Raw genomic sequence first — 27,829 nt, 5'->3', positions numbered from 1 at the left:
ACAGATCAAAGGTTTTTTAATTTTCTTTTTGCACTGAAATCTACATTCATATTAGTTATGATGTAATTTGGTACAGTAAACACTGTAGTTTTGCAATCCTTCTCTATACTGTGATCATACTGTCAAAGGAGTTTCAATCGAAACTCAAGCATCAGTTTTTTTTTTTTTTTCCTTCCTTACTCAGGTTAACTGGCCCCTCGACTTGGAATTTTAACAAGGTGTCAAAAAGCAAATACAGAAGAGAAACACTTCGGTTCTGTCGCAAAGAGAGAAAAGAAACAAAAACTTATCAAAAAGACAGACCGAACAGACAAATGAGAAACACATACTGCTTAACATCAAAGAGGATATATATATTTATATTTGTAAAAGCACATTCGTATTAATAATAGACGCTTTGGAATGAAAAACAGCAACAAAGAGGCTCAATGTGATCAAACTGTCCCACTTGCACTCAGCACATTTCACTTATATATTATCTGACCATTTTTTCACTTGTTCCATTTATATGCATGAATACATGTCATTATAACCCCTGACCCTCCCAGAAAAAAAACATAATAAATAAAAATTAAAAAAAAAAAAACAGGTGATTTGATTGGTCCATGAGGTAACGTGATAAGAATAGCGCAAAAGTTGGAAAGTTTTGGAAAACAACACGTCATGAAAAATAAGTGTGAAATTTAGAAAGCAAAAGATAGTGAATGCGGCATGATGCCAAAAAACAAATCAGGATTTTTTTCCCTACCCACACACACACACACACACACACACGTGCACACACACTCACGCAGCCAATTACAAGCTCACTGACTAATCAATCGCTCAGGCTGTATTCTTAAAGCCACTTGAAGGATTTCATATTTACAATGAAGTGATGATGAACAAAAAAAAAAACCCAAAGCTTCAAGAATTAACCCAGAAAAAAAATACGAGAAAAATTAAAAAACCAAGAGCATCATAACATATTCTCTTTTCATTCCTTCACTTTTTGATCTCCTCCTATGCACTGTCAAAAAGACAGTCCAATGACGTCGGCGCTGGAGGTGGGCGGGGCTTTCAGAGACACAGAGAGAGGTTAATAATGATGAGGCTGATGAGGAATGATTGAAAGCGCTGTGAAGACATGTCGAGTTTGCAACGCAGCGTAATCAGGCAGGTAGACTTTTCTTTGTTTCTGCTACAAGAAAAAGAGCACTTCAAAATAAAATAAAAAAAGAGACCCTGCCCTGTTTGGACTACCCTGGTTTGAAATCAAACACACCACCCTCCTGTTGTGTAGAGGTTTGGTGTAGGAGAGCATGCAGTTAGCTACACAGTAAAGCCTGAGTGGGTGGAATTCAAAGAGCACTTCAACAACAACAGACTGTCTGGTTTAGGTTTATACAGGGCTCCGAAACAAGTCCAGCTCCTTTAGAAGAAGTTCAGGATGCAGATTTAGACCGCGGTCAGAGGAGTGTGTATGTTTGTGTGTCTGTGTGTGTGCAGATAGAACAATAATTATAGAAGCAGCACTAGTAGTGTTCAGCAGGCATTAGTCTTCGTCTTTTTGGAGATAAACAGGCTCAGGAGCAAACCCAACCGAAGTATTGTGTGGTATTTTCAGTAGATCTACTTCCATTTATTTCAGTCCTTTTTCTGCAAGAGAAGTTTTTATTGTCCGTTTGTTGCTGTGGTTGGTGTGTTCCAACATTTATCAGCTATTCAATGAGGCAACTAAGCTTCAAAATGTTAACATTCAAATAACTGTAGACTTCCATTTGTTGCTGGCATGCTGAAAGATTTACAAGATTACCATGTTCTGTTTTTGTTTTTTTTAAATCCATTCTTTTGAATGACTTATTGTCTGCAAACGTGCCAGGCAAAAATGACGACCTATGAGCCAAAATATACCAGCAGTTTATTAGTGTAGGGTTGTTAAATCTTTTTTTTTTTTCTTTTTTTCTGAATACCACTGTCATAATATTCACATTGGTCACTTTTAAGGTCCTTGCGTTATCTGATTTCTCTCGTCTTCTTCATGTGATTGTCACTCATTCCACCCTCCTGATGTTTGCAGCACCACTCAGGCATTGGTACAGGTAGGCAGTGAGCTAACACAATGTTTATTTACCTGGCTGTTTTTCAACCACTGAGGGACTTTTCACCACAGCCAGGCATGAGGCAAAAGGTCTTTTTTTTTTTCCTTTACTGTGTGGACAGAAGAAATTAAACAGGGACAGAGGGAGTGAAGGGAATGGTAGAGAGGACACCTCTCAGAGGCTCTGCACCCCTTAAGGCCCAATGTGGGCTCAGTCCTGTCCAAACTGGCCCGGTCTAACTCTTGTTTAGTTAAACAGAATCCAGTCCAGTCTGGTCTGGATGGGTCCAGACCAAAGGTTTTCTTTTTTTTCAGAAGAGGGCTTTGGATCCCTGGTTCTCGAACTCTGACCAGGCGTCGTTTAATTCCATGAAGATCATTTTAGCATAATCTTCATAAGGCTTGCCTGTAGCCTGCAGACAGAAGGAACATGTGTAAGACATGCTGAAAATATACTGTACATATTTTTAACAAGCACTTGAATTTTACCTGGCCATTGCCTTAAAATTAGATATTAGTTTAAATTCCTGCCACGGCTAAATGCATGAGCAGCATGTTTTACTATACCTTATCAGGGTGGACAATCAGCACAGCCTTCCTGTAGTACTTCTTCACCTGGTCAGGCGTAACCAGGTCAGCCATGCCCACAGTCTTCCAGCGGGTTTCTCCCTCCCACAGCACCGTGTGCAGGGTTGACAGCAGCGCTCGGATGTTTCGCTCCTTCCCCTCAATCCAGTCCAAAATCTGCAGCACGACCATAAACAATGACTTTATCCTCTTTTAGAAGAAAACATTGCACAAACATGTTGAGCACTCTGAGGTTACTTTGTGAGGTAAGGATCTGACTGTCAGCTGCCAAAAAAGGGGCCTTGTTGGTCATCTAATGAGTCTGTTTGGTAGTTTATCTAAAGTATGGATTATGTAAAGCAGAATCTTGCTGTGTTCTTGTAAAATCATGTGTTGCAAATAGCAGTGAACCAAAGTGTGTAACACAGAGACCAAAACTTTCTACCACACTGTTTAATCTTAATCTTACAGCTATGTTTTTCAGAAAACAAAACTTGCATGTTCATGCATTAGCAAATAAAAACAGCCTAATACAACCTCAGCACTAAAGCAAGAATGCCAAGCAGTGCTTTACACTGATCATACCAAAGATAAAACCAGCAACCCTCCAGCCAATGGCAAATAGAAGAAAAAAAAATTGCATTTCATCCACTCGAGAATTTGTTTCACCTGTAACTTGAGCGGATCAATATCTTTTGTGATCTCTTGTCTTCTCATTTCAGCGATGGATCTTGGTCCCTTCTTATCAAACTTAGAGGCAAAACCCTGAGTGGATAGCAGGTCCTCAAAGTCGTCCTCCTTCACCTTCGGCTTGGGGCCTGCATCGTAACACAACACAGAAAATTATACAGTCTGATCTGGGATCGTGTGAGATGCATCAGGCTACGTCATACAGAATAATTTAGTAACAGAGAAGATGGTACAAACACCAAATCCATTTAAAACGTAATAATCGTGTCAAGTAGCTGCATGAAAGAACTGCAGCATCATAGTGAACCTCACTTTTTACTCGAAAGCTTGCTCAACTAATTCTGGACTGCCTTTTCCAATGACCTTTATGTTAGTTGTGAATTCAAGTGTTAAAAACTAATCCCATTTAGAAATGATCCCAGACTCCTGGAACATATGTCTCTCACCAAACCCAGGACCACGGACCCCTCTGTCCTCTCTGCCACCGATGACACTGGAGAAGTTAAGGTTGTAATTGGGTTTGGTGGGTTGTGCTCCTCCCGGCTGAGACACTGAGGATGCTTTGGGTGCAGTACCAGATCCTGATCCATGAATCCACGGTTTGCTCTGGGCTGGTGTGGGTCTTCCAGACTGCCAGGGCTGGGCTTGAGGCTTAGCAGAGGAAGAAGTAGAGGAAGAAGGAGCCTTTGTGTTGAAAGAAGGCCCGGAGAAGTTACCGCTGGAGGAACCTGCAAAAAAAATGGAGGAATGGCAGCTGCTTAAAATACGGTGACTAAATTAAAACAGTCATTAGTAAAGTTTTACTCTTTTAAAAAAGGAATTTCCCATTTTGGATCATTGTTCTCTATCAAAGCAGGAGCACTCTTACAGGCAGCTGGATAACTGAGCAGGCCTCTGTCACGTCAGTCAGTAAACATAATGATGCCTAGTATAAGTGAGATGTTTGTAATTAACTATTGAATACTTGTCTCAGCTAAAATGTTTGTGTTCTTCTAAGTACGGTACATACAAGGCCAAAAAAGTTATTGTTGTTATTAGTTTATCACCAATATGTCATTACAGACTAGTTTAGAGTTAAATTTACCTTTAAGATGACCTGTAAAAATATTTTGTACCCAAAAGATGTTTGAGTAAGTAAGAAATCAAGTTGTTGTCCAGTATGTGAGCAGTGATTTTAAGGTTAACCATTCTGTAGCATAGACCGTGACGCACAATGTTTTTTAAATGTTCATAAAAGGACAACTTGATTAATATTTTCAACATTTGTTTTGTAAAGGTTCTTAGAGCTATGGAATCTTTCCTCATCCATCTTTGCTCACTGCGTCTTACCCTTTAGTGTGTAAAGACCCCCAGGACATTATTCTAAATTACAACAATTTTGCATTTTTTTTTTATGATGAGAAGCTGCAAATGAAGTCAGTGTAGTGAAATATAATCTAGGTGAGATGGTTTCGAAACAGATGTTTAACTTTGTAATGTTAAAGACTGGAAAGTACAGTTGGCTGGTTCTTTAGATTGAACACTCTGTGTGAAAGAGCTACAGTCCATCCAGAGTTTGAGTCTGACCCTCATCATTTGCTGCATGTCTTCCCCCACTCTCTTCTCCCAATATGTCCTGTCTCTCTACTGACCCATTGATTAAAAAAGTGCAAAAAAGTACTACACTTCATTTTCTGTGTGTATACATAGTAGCAGGTCCCTTTCTTTCTAACTTTACCCTCTCTGGGCTATACTTGTGTTTTGCACCAATCACTGTCAGATTATACTTCAATGTATTTTCCACGAACAGACACATGAAAATATAAACATGACTATTTCCATCACAGCCTCTTACCTGGTAAATTGGATCCCAGGTTTCCTAAGTCAGCAAAAGGATCAAAGGTCTGAGACTTGGCCTTCGACATGGATGACATACCAGAAGCTACCAACACAGAAACAATATTTGAGTTATGATCTATGCATTCTTTATAATCTAATCAAGATTGCCGACCAATCTGAAAATGCATAGTGCTCTTAGTATTCTTCCACCTACATGTAGTGGTGTAGTTCTGTTTGCTTGTGGTGGCACTCATGCTAGCCGTGGTGCCAGCTGTCCAGCTATCCCAGCCACCCAGCAGATCTGGTTGGCTAGCTGACGATGTCATCTTAGGGGCATCATTCACTATCTTATCTGTAAAGCCACAAACATACCAAGTATTTCCCTTCAGCAATTGCTTATAACAAACGTCTATAAAACAAGAAGAGCAGTTTGTCTGGGAAAACAGGTTCGGTTTTAAGGGGAGTTGTTGTGTGTGTGTGTGTTTGTATTGTGATTGAAAGCAGACAGTCAGGTGATTGAAGGCGACAGAGGAGCACTAGCGTTTGTGACACGATGGAAGATAAAAGACTTACTGAGGTTGAAGAGGCTCGTGTTAGAAGCAGGAGTGGCGTTACTGTGGCCTGAACTGAACCCGCTGGTGACTGAACTGTCTGAACCCAACAAGTCTCCAAACAAGTCCGGTCCAGAGGCCTGCCGAGAGGAACCCACACTAGATCCAACCCCAGAGGCAGACCCCATTCCAAATGGATCAAACAGATCTCCCATGGCTGAAACACAGACAAAGCAAGGACTCATTTATAAAAATAAAATAAAAAAGCTAAAAAGAGATTATTTCATATTACAGGGACTGTGCAATGACTTACGTTTTGGGTCAGGTGTGGCCCCACTAGTAGGCCCACTGAAGAACAAGTCTTCCTGCACAGCTCCTGTTTGACCACCAGGGGGTGCAAACAGGTCGTTAAGGAGATCGCTGTTGCTGGATGCACCTTTCATTCCTCCCTGGACTCCTTGTTGAGGAGCAGAGGAGGAGGCTGATGACAAGGAGGGAGGTTGAGGGTCAGCGTTCAAGCCCAAGAGGTCAGCTGTGTCACCAATGGGAGAATCCAGGGCTGCCGGAGGAGGGCTCTGTAAAGGGGCAGGGACACCAAGGGAAGACAGACAGAAATGTAATGTTGTAATGTGGAAGAAAGAAATAAAAGCAATTTAAATCTAATTCATAATACACTGAGGGTGTGAAGTATTTCAAATACCATATCTGTTACCTTAAATCCCTTTTCTACTGTGCTAGTACTCATGTCAGTCTGCTGACCAAGACCTTCATTCATTGCCCCCTCCCCCAAAAAAAAAACAACTTTGTGTTTTTCCTAAATGGTAGCCCTCAAAGCAATATTGTGCATACCGTCAGGTAGCCACATGCAACTACTGTAATAGAGCAGCAAAATCATCACTGCAGTGGGAAAGGAGAGTTAGTAACTTTAGTCAAAAATGTGTTTTTCTCTGTTGCTTTTCAGCGCAGACAGAGAAGTCAGGAGAGGTTAGCATAGAAATGACATAATATGGTGTATTTTGCCATCCAGAACTTTGCCAACCTGGAAGTCAGCCTCAAACAGCGGTTCACTTGGGTCACGTGACAGCGGCTCTCCACCAGGAGCAGAGTAAGAGTAGGACTCTCCTTCAGACTGATCACTCAGGTCCTCTTGGTCATTCATGGACCCCCCTCCTTGACTGCCTTCCTGAGAGCCACGCACATCTGCAAATACAATATATATATATATTATTTTTTTTAATAATCAAAGGGCATATATGGAGCAAATTTCTAGACGACTTTACAGCCAAAATGTTATCACAAGAACTCAAGTGAAGTACCTTCCCAATCCAGCGTCTGGAAGAAGTTGTTAGCGTTGCTATCTGGGCTCATGGGAGATTCCGGTTCTGTTACAGTGGAACCTTCTGGGGTCTGCGCTGGTTGTGAGGTTTCTGAATCATAAAATGCGGATGAACCTGGCTGACGGGGCAGCTCGGGCTTCCCTGCAATTACATTACAAAAAGAAATAGAATAAACCCAAACACTCTTAGCGCCAGAGCCTGGCTTTTGTAAAGTAATCCCACCTACCAAATTTACTGAGGATCTCCTGCTGTTCATCACGAGAGCTGAAAAGGATTTTAGGGTTGAGGCCTTTGGTTTGGAAGCTCTCCCAAGGAGGGGTCTTTGCGCTGGGTCTGTCCCTGGGTTCTACCTCGATGTCAAGGTTGACCTGAAACAAGTCTGGGTACTTCTCCTGGATGTCACAGGCGTCCAAGTCATACCTGACAGTGAAACAGGTAGATAAGAAAAAAAATAAGGAAACGTTTAAAGGTTAAGAATAGTGTTTTCATACATATCACTGTGCTGGAGAAAAAAAAAACATGAAACTTCTAAGACAATGACTTTGATTGTCAAAAGCATTGCCAGTCTGAATTGTGTACATACTTGGAAAACTTTACAGTGGTTGCATTTCTGGGGACAAAGCCTGTGTGGAACTGGATCTGGAACATCTTCATGGATGCCATCTGGAACACAAAATTTTTAAGGTTAAAATGTCCTTTTGTCACCATCTTTTATTTTTAATCTGTCTTTGCAGGGAGATACAGAATCTACTGCCAGACGATGCGAGTTGTACTTAAGCTTGAATTTGTGTACCTTGGCCTGAAGACGTCCTCCCAGTGTAGACCTTGCATGATAGATCACCACCAGTACATCTCCTTGCACTGTCACATTGAGGGGAATCTCTGCTCTCCCATCCTCGATCTTAAAATCCCTTGATATTGCAAAAATAAATAAAATAGAGAACGAGAACCATCAATAACAAGCTAAAAGACATTCCTGCGCATGTATCAACTATCAACCTACTTCATCTTGTCGTACTCCTGTGATGTGGTGAGGACTCTCTCGTCTCCGACATAAACTTCACAGAACGGCCTGCACCCATTACGCAGCTTGTTGAACAGCGGCATGGGTGTCATGACGATGGAGTGAATGATTATGGGCTTGCTGTGGGGGATGATGGGTTCCTCTGCCATCATGTCGCACATATACTCTATATACCTGCAACAGAAGAACAAAAAAAAATGATCAGGATTGTGTTACGTTTGCCTTTTTGTTAAATACAATATAAGTCAGGAAATAAAAGCTTGAAAACATTACATATTTTTATTGTCACAGAATCTTGGAGGATGATTCTCTCAAAGTTCAGACTCAAAACAACACCATTTTCTACAGTTTATAAGTTATGTGTGTTGTTGTACCTCTTGTGTGAGGGTGCTATTCCAGGTGGGCAGCGTTTCATTGAGAACATGTAGACAGCAGCCTCAGCTGTGGTGAAAAGGCGACAGAAACACAAGAAGGAGCAAACTGCTACTGCTGATGCTGCCCTGCCGTCCTACAGAGATGAAAGGAAAGCAATTAAGTTATTAATCATCTTTTTATGTCACAGGCTTATTCCCTCTTTCCTCCTTTTTTTGGGGATGCATGGAGGACTTTGTTATTTGTATTATACATCATCTAGAAGGTGGTGACTACTTACCAGACAGTGTACTATACAGATGTTCCTTTGGTCTTGTTTGAGCCATAGATGCATGTTCTTACACACACTATAGAGACTGCGGAGGTTGGGAGCGCGGCGCACTTGCCAGTTACACTCTGAAACCTGCACACACACAAAAACACGCTTCTGAATACAACAGGAATCTTGTAAGGCTGCACCATATAGAAAAAAAAAAGATTCTACTCTAACAATATTAAAAAAACAGTGGCTAAGATATGTAAACACAACTCAACAAGCTTTCCACTCCACTAACATCCATCTGCTGAAAAGATGCATGCTTACACGTTCCACAAATTAAACATAGATAAACACACAGCTTACACCGGGCTTCCCCAACCTTGGGGGCCCAGAATTCAAATGGGGCCGTCTGCAGTGTTTATTTATTGATCAATAAAAAATATAATGTATATTGGAATCTATTGAACACAGGCTACTGCGGGCCATAGCTAATGCCACAACAAGAAATTTGCATCTCTGTCATCCATTGGGCAAAAATGTCATTGCAGCCCTTCTTCCTCTGTCCTTAATAATATTCCAGTAAAAGCCTAAATGTGTTCTCAAATGAATGTTTCCAAGCAACACAGTAGAAAAACTATTTATTACTATTGTTTTAGCAAAATAGCTGCAAGTGTTTTGGATGTCTGTTGAAGTGATAGTGGGGTAACAAGCCAAAAAAAGGGTCGGTAACCACAGACACACGCTTACCCTGTTGTGGAATCGAGAAGGCCTGTATGATCGTTTGGAGAGGTTGTACACTGCATAATGACCAGCATGGCGGGAATCCAGGAACAGACGGACGTCCTCAATGTTGTTCTTTATCGCTGACTCCACCCCCTCTGCTGGGAAGGACATGACTACAAACACAAACACATATTTTTTTTTATAAAACATGAACAACAATTTCATGAAAGCTTGTCTCTTTATTGAAATGTTTAACAGTCACTAATAACAAAAGCCTGCAATACGTTTAAAACGAGTTTTGTGAAGGGCACTGTGCCTACCTGCTATTCTGGAGGTGATGTACGAGATATCCAGGTCCCCTTTGGCATAGCTGTAGAGAAATTACAAGCATGCTTTTAAATTGAGTTGTTACGGAACACAATAGAGAGGGGAAATCACAGATCATGTCAATTATAAAAATGGGAATAAAACAGTTTGACTAAGGATAGGGGGACCTCACAGCAAATTCAAGGAGCCTGGTAACAGAAAAAAAAGTTTCTTAAAAAAAAAGGAATCATTATATTGCAGCATTTTGATGTCTTATATTTAAACAGGTATAGTGGGACTGGCTATGAAACACAATGCTGCAGAGAGGAAAGGTTTTTGGTCAATTCCTAAATGGGCCTCTCTACCAAGGTTACTAGACAATTAAGAATACTAATAGATATTTAGGAAGGACACCCCACAGGGACACGAATTAAAATATTTGTCCTTAAGAGTTTAAATGGGGGAAAATTATTTGGTAGCTAGAGAAGGACTGTTTCTGCCAGTGGCTTCTTAGTTCAACTGATATCGGCAGTAAAATGTAGGAGACAGTCAGACACACTGGATTTGACAGCAAAAACAAACACGGGAAGGCTGAAAATTACAATGTTTTGCACACGAGCAAACTGTAGGCAAAGCAAACAAATGTGTGTATCTATGCTGATGACACTGTTGTGTGCGTGTGGTGTCAGAGGCCCACTTGTGATGTGATCTAACAAAGCTAAAGCTGAAATGGTGATTTAGTAAGCAGTGGAGACATATCAGCCACCGTTCACTCACACACTCAGTCATTCATGTAGGTCTACGACACAGATCCAAATTTCTTCTGGGTAAACTCACAGAGAGAAAAAAAAAAAGGTTGCTCAAATCATTTTAAAGCAATTGCTATTATATTAAAATAAAAATCCATATCCATATATTGAGCCAGCTCTGAAAACTAAAATCATGCCTCAAAGTATCTTTAAGAGATTTAAAGTGATGAATAAATGATGAGAGAGAACACTTAATACATAGATTAAAAAAAAAGGTAAAAGAAGCTTCAATAATAAGCTAAATGTGATGGATACATGGGAAACCAGATGGTGAAATGTTGTAGATGAGCAGGTCAGTTACCAGGGTTGGCAAAATTCAATGCATAATCGGTTAAAAAAAGCTCAAAGTAATTGATCACCAGATACATCAGATGGATAAGTTATTAGAATAGACAGCTGAAGAAGGCAATAAAGAGTTGAACATTTGAGCTTTAAGTGACATTGTAGTCGTCGTAGGTTATAGTATTAGATATTAACTTGATATAATTGGCTGAGCGTGAAAAGACTTGCATCAAAGCCTGACATAAATGGCGGTATTAATAAAATAAGGGTATTAACAAATTATACAAAGAGCCATATACGGTATTACAATGCGAATTCAATTAGCATTTAAATGAACAAAGGCAATTATAGCTAATTATAGCTACAGGCTATAATGAATTCCTGTCACATGCACAGAGGTCATTTTCTCTTCTTGTGTTAAATGCTAACCAGCCATTAGACCCTTCCACTCATTCTTGAGATGACATCTTCTGTCAGCTCGTATCAAACTCTGCTCTGCATTCATTCAATTGAGACATTGAATGTGTGATGTTAGGATCAGCAAGCTACAATGACAGACATTGCACAGTAAATAGCTTAATGGGAGGGAGGGGGGGTTTCTTCCACTAAATCAAACACAAACTACAAAAACACACAGAGCAACGCATGAGATGACGCACTCCACCGACCCGCATTTACCTTGGGTTGCTAGGTGATGGACACATAGTGGGACCATGAGGGATTGGAACAGAGGAAAGAAACAACAAAAAAAATAAACAAAAGGGCAAACAAATGATGATGACAAAATAACCAATGAAACATTAACCTTTGAAATGATACGGATAGAGGGGGTGTAAAAGGAACACTTTGCTTAATTAACCCTAAAGCATAAAAAGACACAGAGGACGCTGTCTTCAACAGTAGCGATTATTATCAATGATTTCTACAGCAGATTGGACCATCTACTTAATTATCATTACTATCCTAGTTGTTGTTGAAATAGCTCCAATAGAGGTAATTATATTATACATCTTTTTCTTTTCCTTAAGATTTAAAACTACAAAAACTGTCTTTACAGAACTCTTCAGATGGCAAAGCAACAAAATGTTCCTTTTGAAGGTAAATCTGGGGACGAGGTAGGAATGAATATGAATGGCTACACATTTGCAGGGGTACAATCATCTGTATTTATTTTAGGTAATGCATTTGTGATATGATTACTGGCAATTGACATAAGGGGACGTTAACAAATGTTCTGAGCACATTAGGTTATACAGTTAGCATATTTTCCCATTATCACGACACACAAATAGTTACTAAAGCACTTGTGGTGGTGGAATAATTAAGTAATAAACTCCAGTAGCTTGTGAAGAATGTCAAAAACTAAAATGTTTAAGCGACTCCACACAGGTCGAAACACACATAAGATGGGACTCAAGAGATCGACTCAGCAATACATGCCCACTATATGCTACCTGACCGAAGAGTGAAAGGTTTAATAATAAGTATTTAACGGAAAGTGGACATTTGAAATTATGCAACAATGATAACCATGGTAACAACAGGGGAGCACCTTACCTTGCTACTGATTGGATGACTTTAGAGGACGTGTCCTTGATGTTGGTCAAAAAGCGCTCCGTTCCTCCCCTTAAGATATCGAAGAGGCCACTGCCCGACTGATCAGGATCATATATACCTAAAGACATAGTAGGGGAAAGAGAGGACAATAGTGAAAAATCTGCAGACAGTGTTAGAGCGTAGTCACTGAAATCTGGTTTAACTAGAAAGTAGTGTCATTGCTTGATCACAACAAAAACATTCATGCAATCTTTGCATGCAATAGGCTTTAAAAAAAAAAAGGTGAAATTTGTATTTTCACATTTAAAATATGTCAAACAGCTCGAATAAATTAAGGAGAACATATTAAGAAGCTACAATTTATTAGGCAAATGCATGGCATCAAATCAGTTGTTTTCAGCTGTAGTGGAGCTGCACCCTGTTTGGATAGAACAACTGGAACATGGAGTCAACCGTTTTTATTTCCCGGCTGATGGCGTGAATGGACAAAAGGACGAGGCAGTTCCTTGAGTCAAAGAGCAAACTCTACTCTGCCTTTCGACAGATGGTTGAATGGCATGGAAGAAATCCTCTTAATGGACAGAGCCTGCATGTGTGTATGGATGGGAAAATGATAAGCCCATTACGCTCATTTAGAGAAAAAGTACAAATTAACAACTCAAATAAGATTATCTCACTAGGTACCATTGACTAGTACTCTTAATACCTTAATACTCACTATATCTGAGGATACACTAATTGTCACTGGAGCAAATGCCTCTAAGTTATCTGCTGTGTTAAAACCTTTTTTTTTTTACACATATTTTGACAGTTTATTAGTCCTGGAATTTTTTTTTTACTCTGCAAGAGGTTTACACTTAAATAAAAGTATAAACTACACAAACTAGTCTTTAAAGTTGGTATTGCAAAACTAAAAATCAAGGCATGTGTACTTTGGATTAACTATAAATGTGTGTAGATAATGTAGCAGTGGGTGGAAACCACTTTGAATCAAAGATCCTACTCTTGATCAATACATCAAATGACTAAAATGAAAATAAAATCCAAGTGTAAGATTGTTTCAGAAAATCATATCTAACATGGTTCTGTAAACCAGTATGGCGTTAAAAGCTGCTGACCCATTACCAGTTGGTTATTTTTTTCCTGTTTTTTCAGAAGAGAACGAGACTTGTTAGTTAACTCCCTGTGTGCTGGATAAACAGAAGCTGGTGTGGCGTGAGTGTTTTATGTGTGTCAGCAGGGTGGTCACTGGTGAACTAAGCAGATTACTTATTGCCCTGGGTGACTCAATGATAAAGGTGGAATATGGGTTGGGTGTGCGAGAGTGAACATGTGGTTCTGGTTTGGCCTGCATGATATGAGGTAGAAACCTGCGATGTGAAATAACACTGTTCAATATTGTGTTGACAATATGACTTACGATATTAACTGAAGTGTGCGAATACGCTACATATTTGTCGTTTTTTTTGCCTTTTTGTTCTTGCACTGTTATACAGAATACGTGTGTAAAAAGTCGTCTGACACAAATCCAAAATAATTCCTAAAAGCAACAGTGTTCTTCTTTTTCACCACAAGGTCTTTGTCAACCACATTCATCTCCCTCTTCTCCCCCTTTTCAGTTACCAATGCGAGCAAACGTTCCAGTCCATACCAGAGTGACAGGCATGCATCTGAAGAAAGCTGGTAGCAGGGGCTTCATATGACTGGCCAAATGGCATAAGTGAGTTGCACATGTATGCAAGGCTCCACCTGATAACATTGCATCCAATATTTAACTTCCTGGTTGCAAATCACCAGGCACATTAAATAGATTTCAGGCAGTCTTTTGCCATGTGTTTATTGAGCCTAATCATATTGACTCATTGATGAAAATGTGATTTATTGTGAAGCCCTCTTCCGGGCTAATTTGAAGCCAGGAGCTATTAAGAAGGAGCAGATAAGTCAAATTAAGTGTCTCTGTGAGGAAGCAGCAGCACAACAAAAGCTATGCATATGCAAGAGTTTCCTCATGGGCTAACAGTTTTTCCTTTAGTAAATCAATGAGTTGTAACATCAAATTTGAGAGAACAGCATGGCACAGCTTCTTCGTATTCAGGGAAGATTCAGGTAAATCCCCCTTCAACCTAAAGTGTTGTTAACACACTAGAAACAAAGAAACACTTGACAATTACAAATACATGAGAGTATAATACTGTCATCCACACACACACAAATTTACCTGCATTGTTTTGGACGTTGTGGATCTGCATGGGCGGCTGGGCTCCGTTGTTGCCGAACCCTCCATTCTGCTCCAGAAGCTGCAGACATTCATAGCCGTCATACACTGGACGCCAACAGTAATATGAACTCAACATTTTGGTGGGTAGGTCAACAAAAGTAACAATAAGCTGACAAAAAAAAAAAAACGCATTACAAAATATCTGGGCTTGACATGTTCAAAATGGATCTAAGCCAGGAGCAGCCACAGAGTTTGAAATGAGGAGGCGAGAAAAAAAAGAGGCTTCTTTAGAATAGAAAAAATGTCATTTTAAAAAAAAGAAAAAACATGTTTTAAATCCAGGCAGAGAATAAGACTACATCTCTTGTCCCTATTGTTTAATCCAAAGATTATCCTAAAAAACAGTTTTTAAAAAAAAGAGAAGACATTCCTATAACTGCCAGTTTGATAAATACGCTCTGTCAGATGTACTAGATAAAATAATTTCCAGCTGAGAGCACTCGATTCTCTGGGTCAAGCGTTAAAGGCTCCCAGACAACCCTCTGTGTTCCTCCTCCCTTCAGCTGTCTACTGTATTTCCCTCTCTGTATTTCACTTCCATCTCCCAAGGTCTCTCCTCTCTCTGTTCCACCTCACGGTCAGTCTGCCTCTCCATATGTCTGTGCCGAGAAGCAGCAGAGTGAAGAGTAGGAGGAGGAGAAGAAGAAGGAGGATTATAATCTCCTTATGTCCAGCAGAGAAACCCCTTCTTAACCCTAATCAGATCAGCGATCGCCAAATCGGCCTTCACTCTGCACACATTTAACCATCCTTACTGACAGGATTCTGTTTGATAAGAAATTTGGTCGCAATAATGAGGAACTTCATTCTGCACGCTACTTCCCTAACTGTTCTGAATGATGACATAATCTGATAATAAGACACAAGATTGAAGAGTCTGTGGCATTGCAAAAACAGAAGAATATATTTTCTAACATCATAAGTGATGATTACTAAACAGTCAAGAACATGGAGAAGAAATATCATTCAGGATGCAAACTCTCGCTGCACTTGAAGTTTGTAGTAGTCATGTGAACTTTGCACACCAGAAATGTGTTGAAGAGAAGAAACAGACTGCAAAACTGAAGATTTTTGACTTTGAAATCAGCTTTGCATATAAATCACAACAGTGGTGGAGGATTTGGTGATAAGTAGCAGGATTTGTGGTAAGAAATCAAAAGAGGCTATGGCTGCTTAGTTGGTCATGACCTTCCACCATGCAGTGAGGAGTGCTTTTCTGTTCAAAAAGCTTGGCTAAAATCTTAAAGCTGATTGCGCTGGATTAGCTACCCTTGGTGGTGGAAACAAAAGTAGTAGTAGTATTAGTAGTAGTTTTAACAATTACAGTGCTGCACAAAATACTCCTGTACCACTGAAGTTTAAGTATCACTTCAAGCTTGTTTTAAACTTTGTTTCACCCATCTTCCACCGCTCGGTCTGTCTGTCTATTTGAGGGCACGATTGGACACGCACACACCCACAGTGGAAGAAGAAGCTGTGTGGTTGTTCCATCAATAGACTCTTCAGAGGCTGAATCCCGTTGTTGAACTTGATAAAAGTTGCACCAACGGGGGCGCTGATGGCCAAGCGACCCTGGTCTAAAAACCAACCCGTGGCTCCCTTCCCACATGTCATTCCCCACTCTCCTTCAGTCCCTGATTCTCCGACTCTGCCCTCTGTCCACTCTTGCACCAAAACTCAAAACTGATACCTGGATTAAAGACCCCACTGCCACATAATTGTGAGGAGGATTCAGAGAAGTATTAAGTTCCCTTCTTAAATCGACTGTGATTCTTTTTTTCTCCCAGTAGCAATGAACACAATCATGCAAACGCCTACCTCTGTAATGGGAGACTTGGGGTTTACGTTGCGTGCTGCTGCTATTTCTTGGAGCTGGTTGACCAACTCTGTTATAGACAGACGCTCCTCAGGGTTCACCTTCAACATGGAACCTGGACAGCAGGAGGAGGAGGAGGAGGAGAAGGAGGAGGGTGCAGTGGAAAAAATGGGGAATTGTCAATTATTTAAAGAGGAAGTTAATGATCAGAAAGGTGACAAAAATGTGGTCATTATCACTGCACTAATTAATAGACGAGACAACAGTGATATCATTCAATAAATAAGGAATTAAACAAAAGAATATTAAACATTTTTAACAATGTGTAATGAATCACTCGGACAGAACGATCTAAATGACAGCTCCTTTCATTGTTGTGATGTTGGTCACTAGGAAGTCGACATATATAAACTGTCCACCAGGTGGAGCTGTGAGTTTATTAGATTAACTGAAACAAAGTCTTGGTAGCACTGCCAACATAAGAGGTGCTCGCTTTCCTGAACATATTTCAGTCTATTAAAAGTGACAGAACATTTGACCGGAGGTTTCCACAAATGCAGACTCCATAGAAACATGATTGATAGACTAACAAAAGGTACTTACGTATGAGGTCATGATACACAGTGTACTTGACGTCATTCTGAGGGATGGAGTATTTTCCATTGACGATTTGCAGCTTGGCCCCCTCCTCGAATGGGTGCAGTTTAAAACACAAAAGGTAGAGGATGCACCCTAGAGCCTGCATGTGTGGACAGTGGATAGAAAGGAATCGTAAAACTTTCAAGCCATCTTTCCTAATGTACAAAAAACAAACCTCAGGTCATTGAAACATTGTTTTTCCAATATCATACAGGAAAGATTTGCTAATCTCTGTTAATAATAACCCAAAATTATTAGTTTAACAGGCTCTGTAAAATCTGTTGTTTCTGTTACGTGTCTTGTGTAACAAGTCACATTTTTGTGGCCCCTGATAAAGAAATTAGCAATAAAGTGAAAAAAAGTCATCCCAGACATACAATATATTTTTCTCTTTAGAAAATAGACCATTACAGAGACAACAATGAATCTGGTCTGCTGACTGGTAGCTTTGTTATTTGCCATTAAAACAACACTACTGTAATCTCATGGTTTTAACACAGGGGATTATTAGCATCTACCATTTGCAGAAACATCTTTCATCTAAATTGTGACGGTAAGCTAAACTGTAACATCTGGAAAATCCCGTTGATAGATAAATACGACATTGAAGGACGAAGAAGAAACACAATAAGCTCTGACCCAGATGTCCTGTTTGTCATTTATGGGGAAGTTGGAGTAGAGATCGATCATCTCTGGCGTTCGGTACGCAGGAGTGGTATTCCTTGTGATCTACGCCCAAACAGAAGGAAAAAAAAGAGCAACTTAGAAACACATGTACAGCTGCTGGAGCTCCCTGAGGTGTTGCAGTTTGATGCGATCAAATGCAAATACCCAGTTATTGGTAAAACGTAGCTCTGACTGATGTTTCTTCAAACTATTAGCTTTGTTTCAGAGATTAAGTGAAAAACATGATTATGTGAGAATGCTGTGATTGTATAAAGACAAGATTAAAATCTACACACAAAAAGATATTAAAAAAGCAAGGGGACGGTAGCCTAGTGGTTAGTGCGCGCGCCCCATGTACGGAGGCTATTGTCGTACAAGCAGGTGGCCCGGGTTTGAATCCGGCCTGTGGCTCCTTTTCCTGCAGGTAAGTTCCCCACTCTCTCTCTGATTTTCTGACTCTATCTATCGTCCTATCTGTCAAATAAAGGCATAAAAAGGGGGGCGGGGGGGGGGGGGCTCTCCCCTTAAGGAACTCTTTTGTAGTACCGGCCCTGAAAACAGCTGACCCGATGAATGCGATGGAACCAGAATCTCTGAGGACCAACAAACTGAGGTCATCCGTGGCAACACTCCTGTTTTGTCGAGTGTTGTGTCTGTGTGGTTATATGGCACAAATAAAATTAACCTCATTGATCAGTGCTTCCTGGACCTCTGGCTGGTAATCCAATCATAAGGTTTCTGGTTCCTGTCTATCACCATGACGCCTGTACTACACTGAGCAACTGGATCTTCTCATTGCTGTTTTTTTTTTCCACTCTTAATTGAAGAATCTTTCTTTCAGAATACAATTAGAAAAATGTAATTAGCACTGAGGGCAACTGGAAGTGTTTTTTGTTACAGATATGAACTATAAATACTTCAAATAAAATCAATGTGGAGTGTGAAATGTGATGCAATTGCTCGACGTTTGTCCTACATTTTCCAACATGTAATAAAGACACTGGGTATGGCATACTACATTTCAAGTATTTATCAAACTCTTTCCGTCTACCCCTTAAAACCATGAATCGGAACATGGTTGTGTTTTGTCTCGAAACTGCCTTCTTGATATCCGTGTTCTTTTTGACTCCTGAAAACTACAAATTATGTGTGTGATTCCTCAAACCTGGCTATGACATCTGGTTAATATGTTGGCTGTCTCATCTTGGTATAGGCTACAGAGTGGACCCATTGTAATGATATTATAAACACAGGAGTTTAAAACAACAGGATTGAGGATTATTTGACCAATGAAGGCACGCATCCTGTTACCAAACATGGCTAAATCTTTTGCAAAAATAATTTCTATTTGTGTTGTTTTGAATGTTAATCTACAAAAACACTTATTACATTGCTGTTTGGGAAAGTATTCCCTTATAAAAGTGATGACAAAATAACACGAATACAAGCAAAGATAGAAAACTGGTTTTAAAGGGTGTTTCGGGGTATGTGTTTGTTTGTACCTCATCCTCCACCATGGACCTTTTCTGTGCTGACCAGCTGTAGTCAGGGTAATGTGACACTGTGGTGGCGCTGCCAAAGTCACACAGCTTGATGGTGCCCTGGTTACTAATCAAGAGGTTCTCAATCTGCAGCACATCAAAGAAACAGTGGGTTACCAATACACATCCAACTAGCAGATAGTGACTAAAATATTCCCTTATATTAGGTACCATTGGTTGTTGTTACATTTCAGAATTGTTATCATAAGATAGAAAAACTGTGTCTATATTGAGGAGTTCAGTTAAATTCAATCATTGTCAAGTTCTGTGTACCATTGCTACATTACTTACTCATCAAAGAATGAAGGAAAGACAAACCTTGAGGTCTCTGTGTATGATTGGAGGCTTCTGTTTGTGCATGTGCTGTACGGCGCGGCACGTCTGGTAGAGGATTTTCAGGACTGTGTCACATGACAGCGGAGCCCTCTGCTCGACCCGCTTTATAAAGTCCACCAGCTGACCTAAGGGGGGGGCAAGAAAGTAACAAATGAATAAATGAATGAATGAATAAAAAGCCATCAGTCAAAGTGAAAGCAACACCTTCCAGTCTGTCTCTGATTGTAGCTTGTGTGCAGTGTCTTGTATTTTCAGATTAGAGTGCAAACATAATCAAAGGATGGATTCATTTCTGAAATGTGAATACATGATTTACAGGGGTAAGTAAAGAGTTCTTATCTTACACAAATGAGAAATACATACTGAAAAGTCAGACTAAAAGGAAGTAAAGCAGGAAGTGGAAAAGGCTGCAGACAGGAAACTGTTTCAACACCAGTGTCTTTAGGTTAGAGTTACTTAGAACCGGTTCCGTCCATTCAGATCTGTGGCACTTTAGTCAGATGAGTCAATACTGATTCAGCAGTAAAGAAAAAAGAGGGTGTTGCAATTTGAGAAGAAGTGTTTCTGTGTTGGTGAATGTGTGTGCTTACCTTTACACAGCTCAGTGAGGATCAGGAACTCGGCCTGTCCAGTGTCAGACTCCTCCTTACTGATGGAGGCAGCAGAGCAGAACTGAACCATGTTGGGATGACCCGACAGCTTTTTCTGTAGAGCAAGAGGGTCAAGGAACATCTCCAGCTATCTAAATGGATCAAGTCTGCCATGCACTTTCCACCTCAAACAGCAACTCTTATATCAACCTCAAACAGTGAATGCAAGGAGAGTTCAGGGTTGGGTGAGAGGAACTTCACTAGTTTATTTAGGCATTATTCTTTCCCACATCAGCATTCAGGGTATAACTTCTATAACACAATGTTGAAACAGAACCCAGAAACATGTTGCTTTTCGTACAAACAGCCTGCGCCTTCACAGTGTGCTGCACAGCATAGAACAACTATTACTCAACAGCACAAGAGATCTCCCTGCACTTTCTGCTGTGGTGAAAAGGTTTGTTTGTTTGGTTCACTGTCTGAGCTATCTCTTTGATAAAAACCCAAACGCCATACAACTGAAACCTCCTCAGAGACACTGAAACACAATGGATGCTTTCAAGATTTGAACTGATCCCCCTTTAAACCGCATCTATGAATGAAACCCATCTGAAACCAGATTCATTTTCTTTCCTGCACATTACTTCTTCTCAAACAAGGAGCACACATTTGTGCCAATGTCAATATGATAAATTTTACAGTAAGTCAAGTTTTTTTTATAAAGCACCTTTCAAGAACAGACGTCACAAAGTGCTTCACAATAAAGAACTGAACAGAGATAATAAAAACAGACAGTCACATGAAATCAAATACAGACAGATCAAACAAAGGCAAGTCTGAACAGATGGGTCTTTAGCTGATTTTTTTTAAAGGTGTCCACAGAGGTCAAGGCTCTCAGTTCTGCGGGAAGACAATTCCAAAGTTTAGGTGCCACCACCTCAAAGGCACAGTCTCCTTTGGTTTTTAGCCTCGTACGAGAAACAACCAGCAGACCCTGGTCAGAGAACCTCAGGGACCAGTACGGCGGCTAAGACTCCATCTATGGTGTGATCTATTGTGGTCTTATAAGCACCTGTCCTGCAAGTGAGCTGCTATAAACACGATGATGCCTGCATTAGATTGCTGTTTTCAGTTTGTTTGTTGTATCTGTCACGATCAAATAAAACATAAAAAAATAATCTAAACAGTGTGATCTGTTGCTGTAGTTAATGAAGTAAATTTACATTTGACATGATTAAGAAAATGAACTATTAAATATTGCAAATAGAAGTATCCTTTCTTATAATCAATGCAGATCACAAAAAAAAAAAATATTATGCAGTACTCGAGTGTGTTGGTGTGTTGAGTGGATAAATCCTATCCAAAGAATTTGTTTGAGCTGCATAACAAAGTAAGTCTGAGTTTGAAGAAAGATATTTGTGTTATATGGTTAAACACTGTAAATGTATATTAGTGTCTGTATTGTTGTTCATGTGGTTTTGCCATTTTAACGCCTTGCCTTTGTCACATATGCTGTTCATGCTAAGTGCTAAAACAGAAAGGGTATACACTGGTCTTAGGAAGAAAAATGTTTTCTTTTACAATTGGTTTGGAAATGATAAAGGATACCATGAAGCAGACTTCCTGGATGATTTCCTTGTTCTTCTCTTCCTCGTTGGATAGCAACCTCTGAAACAAAGCAAACACAGAGAGCTTTTGTTTTTTTTGCTGTTCAGATATTTAGGATCACTTTTTTTTTTTTTATTACTTATACCTTAGACAATAGAACTAACTATTCCATCGATAAAAGATCTGTGCAGTATTTGCTTTAACATGAGAAAGACGGATTCAACGTAAAGTAAAACAGTATAAGAGATTATCAAATGAACTGATGTCTGCTCAAGTAAAGTTGCTTCTTTGACTTCTCAAAACTCTGTCAGATGTTTTAATCCCCCCCAAACCCCCATCCCCAATTTATCCAAAATGTATCACATGAATGTATTTCCTCGACATGTTCAGTTAATACAGCTGTTGTGTAGATGCATCATTTCAAGTATAGACAATCATTTCCTAAACAAACAAACCAAACCAACAGCACAGCCGGGCATTATGCATACAAAGTGGGCAGAATAATAAAACATACAGCAGATGGTCCCAAAATAACGACATCTGCGCCATAATTCATCGAGTCCTGGTAGGAAACAGCTTCTCAAGGAATGTTTGTCCTAAGCAATGCAACTGACTGCATAGCACCATAACGTTCCCACATTATGCACGTTCAAATATGTGGTTAGCAGAGCGTACTGTCTAAATAAGAAAAGGGCAAAAGTTCTCTTTGTGTTGTACTTTGAGAGTTCAGGTCCATTTAGATGTTAAAGTCCAGTAAAATGAAGTCATGCTCTGCATAGTGCAAAGTGGTTGGTATTTCTTTGTATTAGTAATATGTGACATCTCACTGCACTATTTTAGAATGTAAAGCTAAATCTGAGCAGACAGAGGTTTTGTTCCTTATGTATTATATGAGTTATCATCATCGCCATGCCAACTAACAAATGAGTTAACGAATGAAAGTGAAATAAGAAGCGGTGCGACATGCATCAGTAGCTGAACGTGAAAGAAGCAGAATTTCGGGTGAGCGGGTGTCTTACCTTGAGGGCATAGTCTTTACCACCGCTCATGTCCTGGGCTTCATACACAAAGGCAAACCCACCTGAGAAACAAAGAGAGCAAGCAGCATGTCATTTACATTGTTCACAAGTTATTACATCTACACAAATAGCGCAAGCAGTCTTCAGCTCCTTTGATGATACATCAACATCGGATATTCTGTGTATTGTGGAAGTTGTATAACAAAAAGGGGGGGATGACTGTGTAGCTGTAAAGTATTTCAGAATATGAACACAGAAACATCCACACTTGATTCAATGAAAGTTATTAGACAAAGCAAAGTGATTTCTGAAGTTAATTAAGTCACCAAGGACGAGGCCTTTTAAATCAATAGAGATGCAATTATTGTGATATGTAGGGCCAATACCGATACCAATGTTTGAAATAACAATTTAGCCATTTGCTGATTCTGATAACGATGTTTGTTTCATGACTTCTTTTGATGCAAGACTCCCACAATGCCACCACTTTCTCTCGTGTTTGACTATGAAAACAAGTCAGTTTGTTCAACAGGTGACCTGATCTGCCCAATAAAAAAAACGTCCTCTCTGAATCAGTACTTAGATGGCAGCATTGATTTGGCTCAACAAATAAACAATGACATCGGTTCATGCCACGTTATTTGCCAATGTGCCGATGTCTGTCAGCAGGGCCAATATCTGCCGATCCCGATGTTGAACCGGTGCATAAGCATGATTAACAATGTAGAGGGCAATGACTAGCAGCAACTGGCGATGGACGACAGATTTTGCATCTCTAATATTTGACATCAACATCCAACCGCTGTTTTGGTAACTAATTAAAACCTCAAGCCGTACGTTACCACATGCACACACACAGATAAGGATTTTAAACCTGGAAGCTGCCAAGCGTAACCACAGCCTTATTTGTTGGCACTGAGCAGCCACATTGGAGAAATTGGAGCTTAAGAACTTTGCTGAAGAACAAAAAAACAAACAACAACCTCAAAGTCACTAGCTATCCTCTCTTACCTACAGGCAACCACTAAGCCTCACTACACTGAAGGTGTGGTTGAAACCTGAACTGTGTTTGTGTCTCAATGCAGAAATAATCAGCTATAAAGGGAGGAAACCAAATCAGTTTTCCTGGATGTGATCACCAATCCTTGCAGAGGCAATGCTACAAGGAGCCCAGTAGCTCAGAGTTTGCAATGCTTTAGTTAAATAATGAGTATTAATTGAGTTTATACAATTACAGATCAGTACAAAAACACACATCAATCATTTTTAAACATTCAATACCTCCTAATATCTTTCTGGGGAATGCTTCTTTTTTCTAGTTTTAGGGTTTAAAAATCTGTGTGGCGAGTGGACAAGACCCTTTCAACAAGTGTGTGTGTGTGTGTGTGTGTGTGTGTGTGTGTGTGTGTGTGTGTGTGTGTGTGTGTGTGTGTGTGTGTGTGTGTGTGTGTGTGTGTGCGCACAACAGAAAAAGCGTTTAGCAAGTCCCAGTCCCAACAAGACCAAGGGGTGGTTACCATAGTGATGAGTAAATCAACTACCAACCTTGCTTTGCTCTGTGAAAACCAGAATGAGCACACACACCACTCTAATCTTCAAAGCTTTATTTACATAGGGGAGTATACCCAGACGTGTGCATTGGTTTTTCTTTGGCACGTTCTGATTTCATTCAGCTCCGTCTTGAAATTGAAACTGACGGTCTGCTGATGGGTCACACTCGAGCAACAAGTGCCTCACTTAACACATACCTTGGTGCAAACCTTCTGCACAAAAACACAGCCAGGTTCCGAACAAATGTATCCTTTGGTGTCCCTTGCAGGAACACTTAGGAGTAATTCTAGTCACTTTACTTGAACAATAACAAATTTCCCCCTGGGATCAATAAAGCATTTCTTATTCTGAGTCTGAGTACACACCGTCCCTGTGAGGTCACAGATCTCCCTCGGTTTGTGCTTGTAAATGGAGAGACTGAAACTTTAGAGGCTCCATGTTCTCTGCCAAGATTATCGATGCATACCAAGAACAAAACAGAGATATTCAGGGAAGAAATATATTCTATCAAAACCCAACTTTTTAAATACTGCTTGGGCTCCATCTTTGTGGGTAATGACAACTTGAATACAGTATATCAGGTATGAGGCACAGCTGATCCACTTGAGCTCTGACTAAAGAAACACTTCTTGTTTGTCTATGTAAACATAATTATTCCTGCTTGGCTTACCTGTAGAGGACAGAGTAGTGAGTGTGGGAATTGCTGTTAATACGGCCATGATGACAACCAAAACATTTGCGTTGACTCTTTCCTTTACTAAAACAGCAAAGTAGTTTATAGTCAAACTGATTGCAGGCATACTTTGGATTCTCCCGTCACAGACCCTGGTGAGTTAATTCAAAACAAAGACACCATTCAAGCGGTAGGATGCCAGTTTTAAAATGGCAAAGGTTTCATGTTAAATGATCTTGAGCTTTACCACCTGCTTTGATTCTGGTGCATCTCTTTTAACGCCTCTTTGATCAAATACCAGGGCTAACAATGTACAATCCCCTCAACTAGATTCAACCCTTGATCACATGGAAATAGTGTGTGCATGCATTTCTCTATTTCATAACAACAAACATGAACTAGGTAATGAAATAAGCCATCAACCAGTGTTTCCCCTACCATTATATTAGGGGGGCGGCCTGCCCCCCCCAACATTTTTTTTTGCAGCTTCACTGTTTTTCTTTTACTCTGCTCTAATGGCTTTTATAACACATATTATATTTTAAAGAAAAGCATTGTTTCTACACAAAATCTAGAGTGATGTTTGGACAGAAGAAGTCAGAGAGGTTTAAGAAGTGGACATGGTAGTGTGTTCTTTGAAGGACAGGAAAGACGTCTCCCATCTCAACAGTTTCTTTGCACTTGCAAGTGATGAAACTATTAGTTAGAAGGAGTCATAGATTTCCAAGTATGGGGGGGACTGAAGTTACACATATCTGACCAAAAAACAGAGCATGAGTAGAAGAAAGACAGATTGTGCAACAGTATACTGACGTTGATGTCGATCCGTCTTTCTTAACAAGTTTTCAGCCGACTACATTCCCAGAAAAGCTTAAAGCACAAGTGAAGCCAGACTATTGACGAGCGACCCACTGGTCTTACTGTGCCACAGCTACTGTGGTACGTATCATGACGTATCAGGATTGTCTAGCACAGGGTCACAATCCCTGACCAGTGTCAGTCGAAATAAACAGCTGTTAACACCTGTCCTTTAACCAGAGTCAATGCATACAAACTAAAAAAAAAAAAGATCACTATTTCAGATTCAAACTCAGACACATTATCCTTCAGCAAAACTGCTGACAAAGCAGTTTCTTTGATTTTTTGTATTGTATTTTATACATTTAACAGGATTGTATTTTTGAATCATGCATTTGCAGCTTTCTAAAACACACACACAAACACACACACACACACACACACACACACACACGCACACGCACACGCACACACACCACCTTTGACTTAGGACAGAAGTTAACTGCAAACCAATTAAACTCTTAAGTTTTATGTATTCAGAAAGACATCTGACCATTTCCACAATATGCAAACATCTTTCATCATTATTGCCTATAGCCCTGGCTAGAAACAAATAAGTACGTCGTGTTTAAAAAAGGGTGCACTTGCACTTAAACAGTCTCTTACAGCAGACAGTATCCTGCAGCTCTGCAGATGCGTGGATTTGATTGTTTCGGGTGATTAACATTCAAAACGAGCACTCATAGTGTCACGCATCAACACTGCTATCTTTTTTTTTTTTCTCGTTTTATAATGAGATGCATCCATAACCCCTCTGTTGTGATCTTTCACTTGAGTAAAAACAGGTCTTGCAACCACCAGAGATGATAAGGTTTGAGGGAGGCTCCACAGATAAGTTCAGTGTCCGAGTTAAACGCAGCTTCACTTAACAACTCACAGAAGCGGGAAGTTAAACATGCCAAATCATCTTCTACAAACATTCAAATATGGACATTTAATGACCGAAAGCGAATCATCAGCTGGTGTTTACTCGGTGACTCGCAGCCCTGCAGACGCAAACACCTATTGTCATTTGACTACAAGTACAAATATGTCACTTGTGCTAGGCGAGTAGGCTAGGCGAGTTAGCTCTGATGCCGACTCGCACAAGACGTCCACAACATTTCTCTCAGCTGTTACACAACACCTCACCTTCTGCGATCACCCTCTTGATCCTCAGTTTCATGTCACCAAGCTCAACGACTTGCCCGACGAAATCATTCTGGTCCCGACTGGCAGCCCCGACCGAGCCTGGCCCGGCTAGGAAATCCAGTGCCGACTGGAACAGGGACATTTTTTTGATCCAGCGACCCTGCTTTCAGACTTACAGAGCGGCGGCTGCACCGAAGGGAATTTTGCTATCTGAAAACGCCCCCCCCCAGCAGGTTAAATAGTTAAACTCTAAGGTGTTCAACTTTGTTATAAAGGCTTATAAGCAGGTACTAGCATCCATTTTCTTGAAGCAAAACATCCTCTTCCTGATGCTAGGTTGACGAGGCCGCCACCATCACCGTGCTTGACTTCCGCGAAGGCTGGTGACGTCGGAGCACGATTCAGTCATGTGACGCAAAAAAAAAAAAAAAACACTTATGAAACTCAAAGAGATGCATTTTTTTTTTTTTTAACGTGTGCAATGCAAAAATGTGGATTTGTCTCAACGTGTTCAAACCCATGCATTGTATTACACACATCGCCAGGCTGAATGAGAGAGTCACATAAGCCAAGCCCGTCAGCTGGTCGACCTAATACAGTAGTAGTAAAAGAAGTAGGCCTAAGGAGCTTCAACATTTTCTATAGCTGATATGAAACTCTGGTATTTTTGTAGTTTAATTTCATCTTAAAGAGTGGTTTCAAGATTAATTCCACATGCATATTTTCATAAGAAAGGGAAATTAATTTA

The 27,829-nt window shown here is 40.1% G+C and overlaps 1 protein-coding gene across 2 annotated transcripts; it reads right to left on the bottom strand.

Moving 5' to 3' along the window:
- gak (cyclin G associated kinase) lies at positions 1–27,464 on the bottom strand. 2 transcript variants are annotated; one of them, XM_065948563.1, is made up of 29 exons: positions 27,082–27,464; positions 22,869–22,930; positions 21,850–21,909; positions 20,242–20,356; positions 19,634–19,776; positions 19,277–19,402; positions 17,748–17,837; positions 17,073–17,208; positions 16,472–16,584; positions 14,594–14,672; positions 12,376–12,493; positions 9,742–9,791; positions 9,446–9,594; positions 8,720–8,842; positions 8,442–8,575; positions 8,047–8,241; positions 7,837–7,954; positions 7,627–7,706; positions 7,270–7,463; positions 7,023–7,184; positions 6,746–6,906; positions 6,020–6,281; positions 5,729–5,923; positions 5,370–5,507; positions 5,172–5,258; positions 3,913–4,065; positions 3,317–3,465; positions 2,648–2,824; positions 1–2,493 (listed from the first exon to the last, which is right to left on the bottom strand). In XM_065948563.1, exons 1-29 carry the CDS (start codon positions 27,221–27,223, stop codon positions 2,392–2,394), a joined length of 3,813 nt encoding a protein of 1,270 aa, XP_065804635.1. In that variant the 5' UTR covers positions 27,224–27,464; the 3' UTR covers positions 1–2,391. The 2 variants fall into 2 exon arrangements, with proteins under 2 accessions (XP_065804635.1, XP_020507924.1); XM_020652268.3 differs by having other exon boundaries at positions 3,784–4,065; positions 27,082–27,463.
- Between the last annotated feature and the right edge of the window lie 365 nt (positions 27,465–27,829).

Source organism: Labrus bergylta, chromosome 2, assembly GCF_963930695.1.
Source record: "Labrus bergylta chromosome 2, fLabBer1.1, whole genome shotgun sequence".
NCBI classification, from domain to species: Eukaryota; Metazoa; Chordata; class Actinopteri; order Labriformes; family Labridae; genus Labrus; species Labrus bergylta.
The sequence above is the reverse complement of the archived record's forward strand: the minus strand, read 5'-3'. Positions and strand labels throughout refer to the sequence as shown.

Coding starts and splice junctions, on each gene's coding strand:
- gak (XM_020652268.3), bottom strand. CDS start 27,223: ATGTCCCTGTTCCAGTCGGCACTGGATTTCCTAGCCGGGCCAGGCTCG. Junction 8,576..8,719: donor TCTGTATAGTACACTGTCTG/GTAAGTAGTCAC, acceptor TCATCTCTGTAG/GACGGCAGGGCAGCATCAGC. Junction 7,707..7,836: donor GAGGACGTCTTCAGGCCAAG/GTACACAAATTC, acceptor TTTGTGTTCCAG/ATGGCATCCATGAAGATGTT.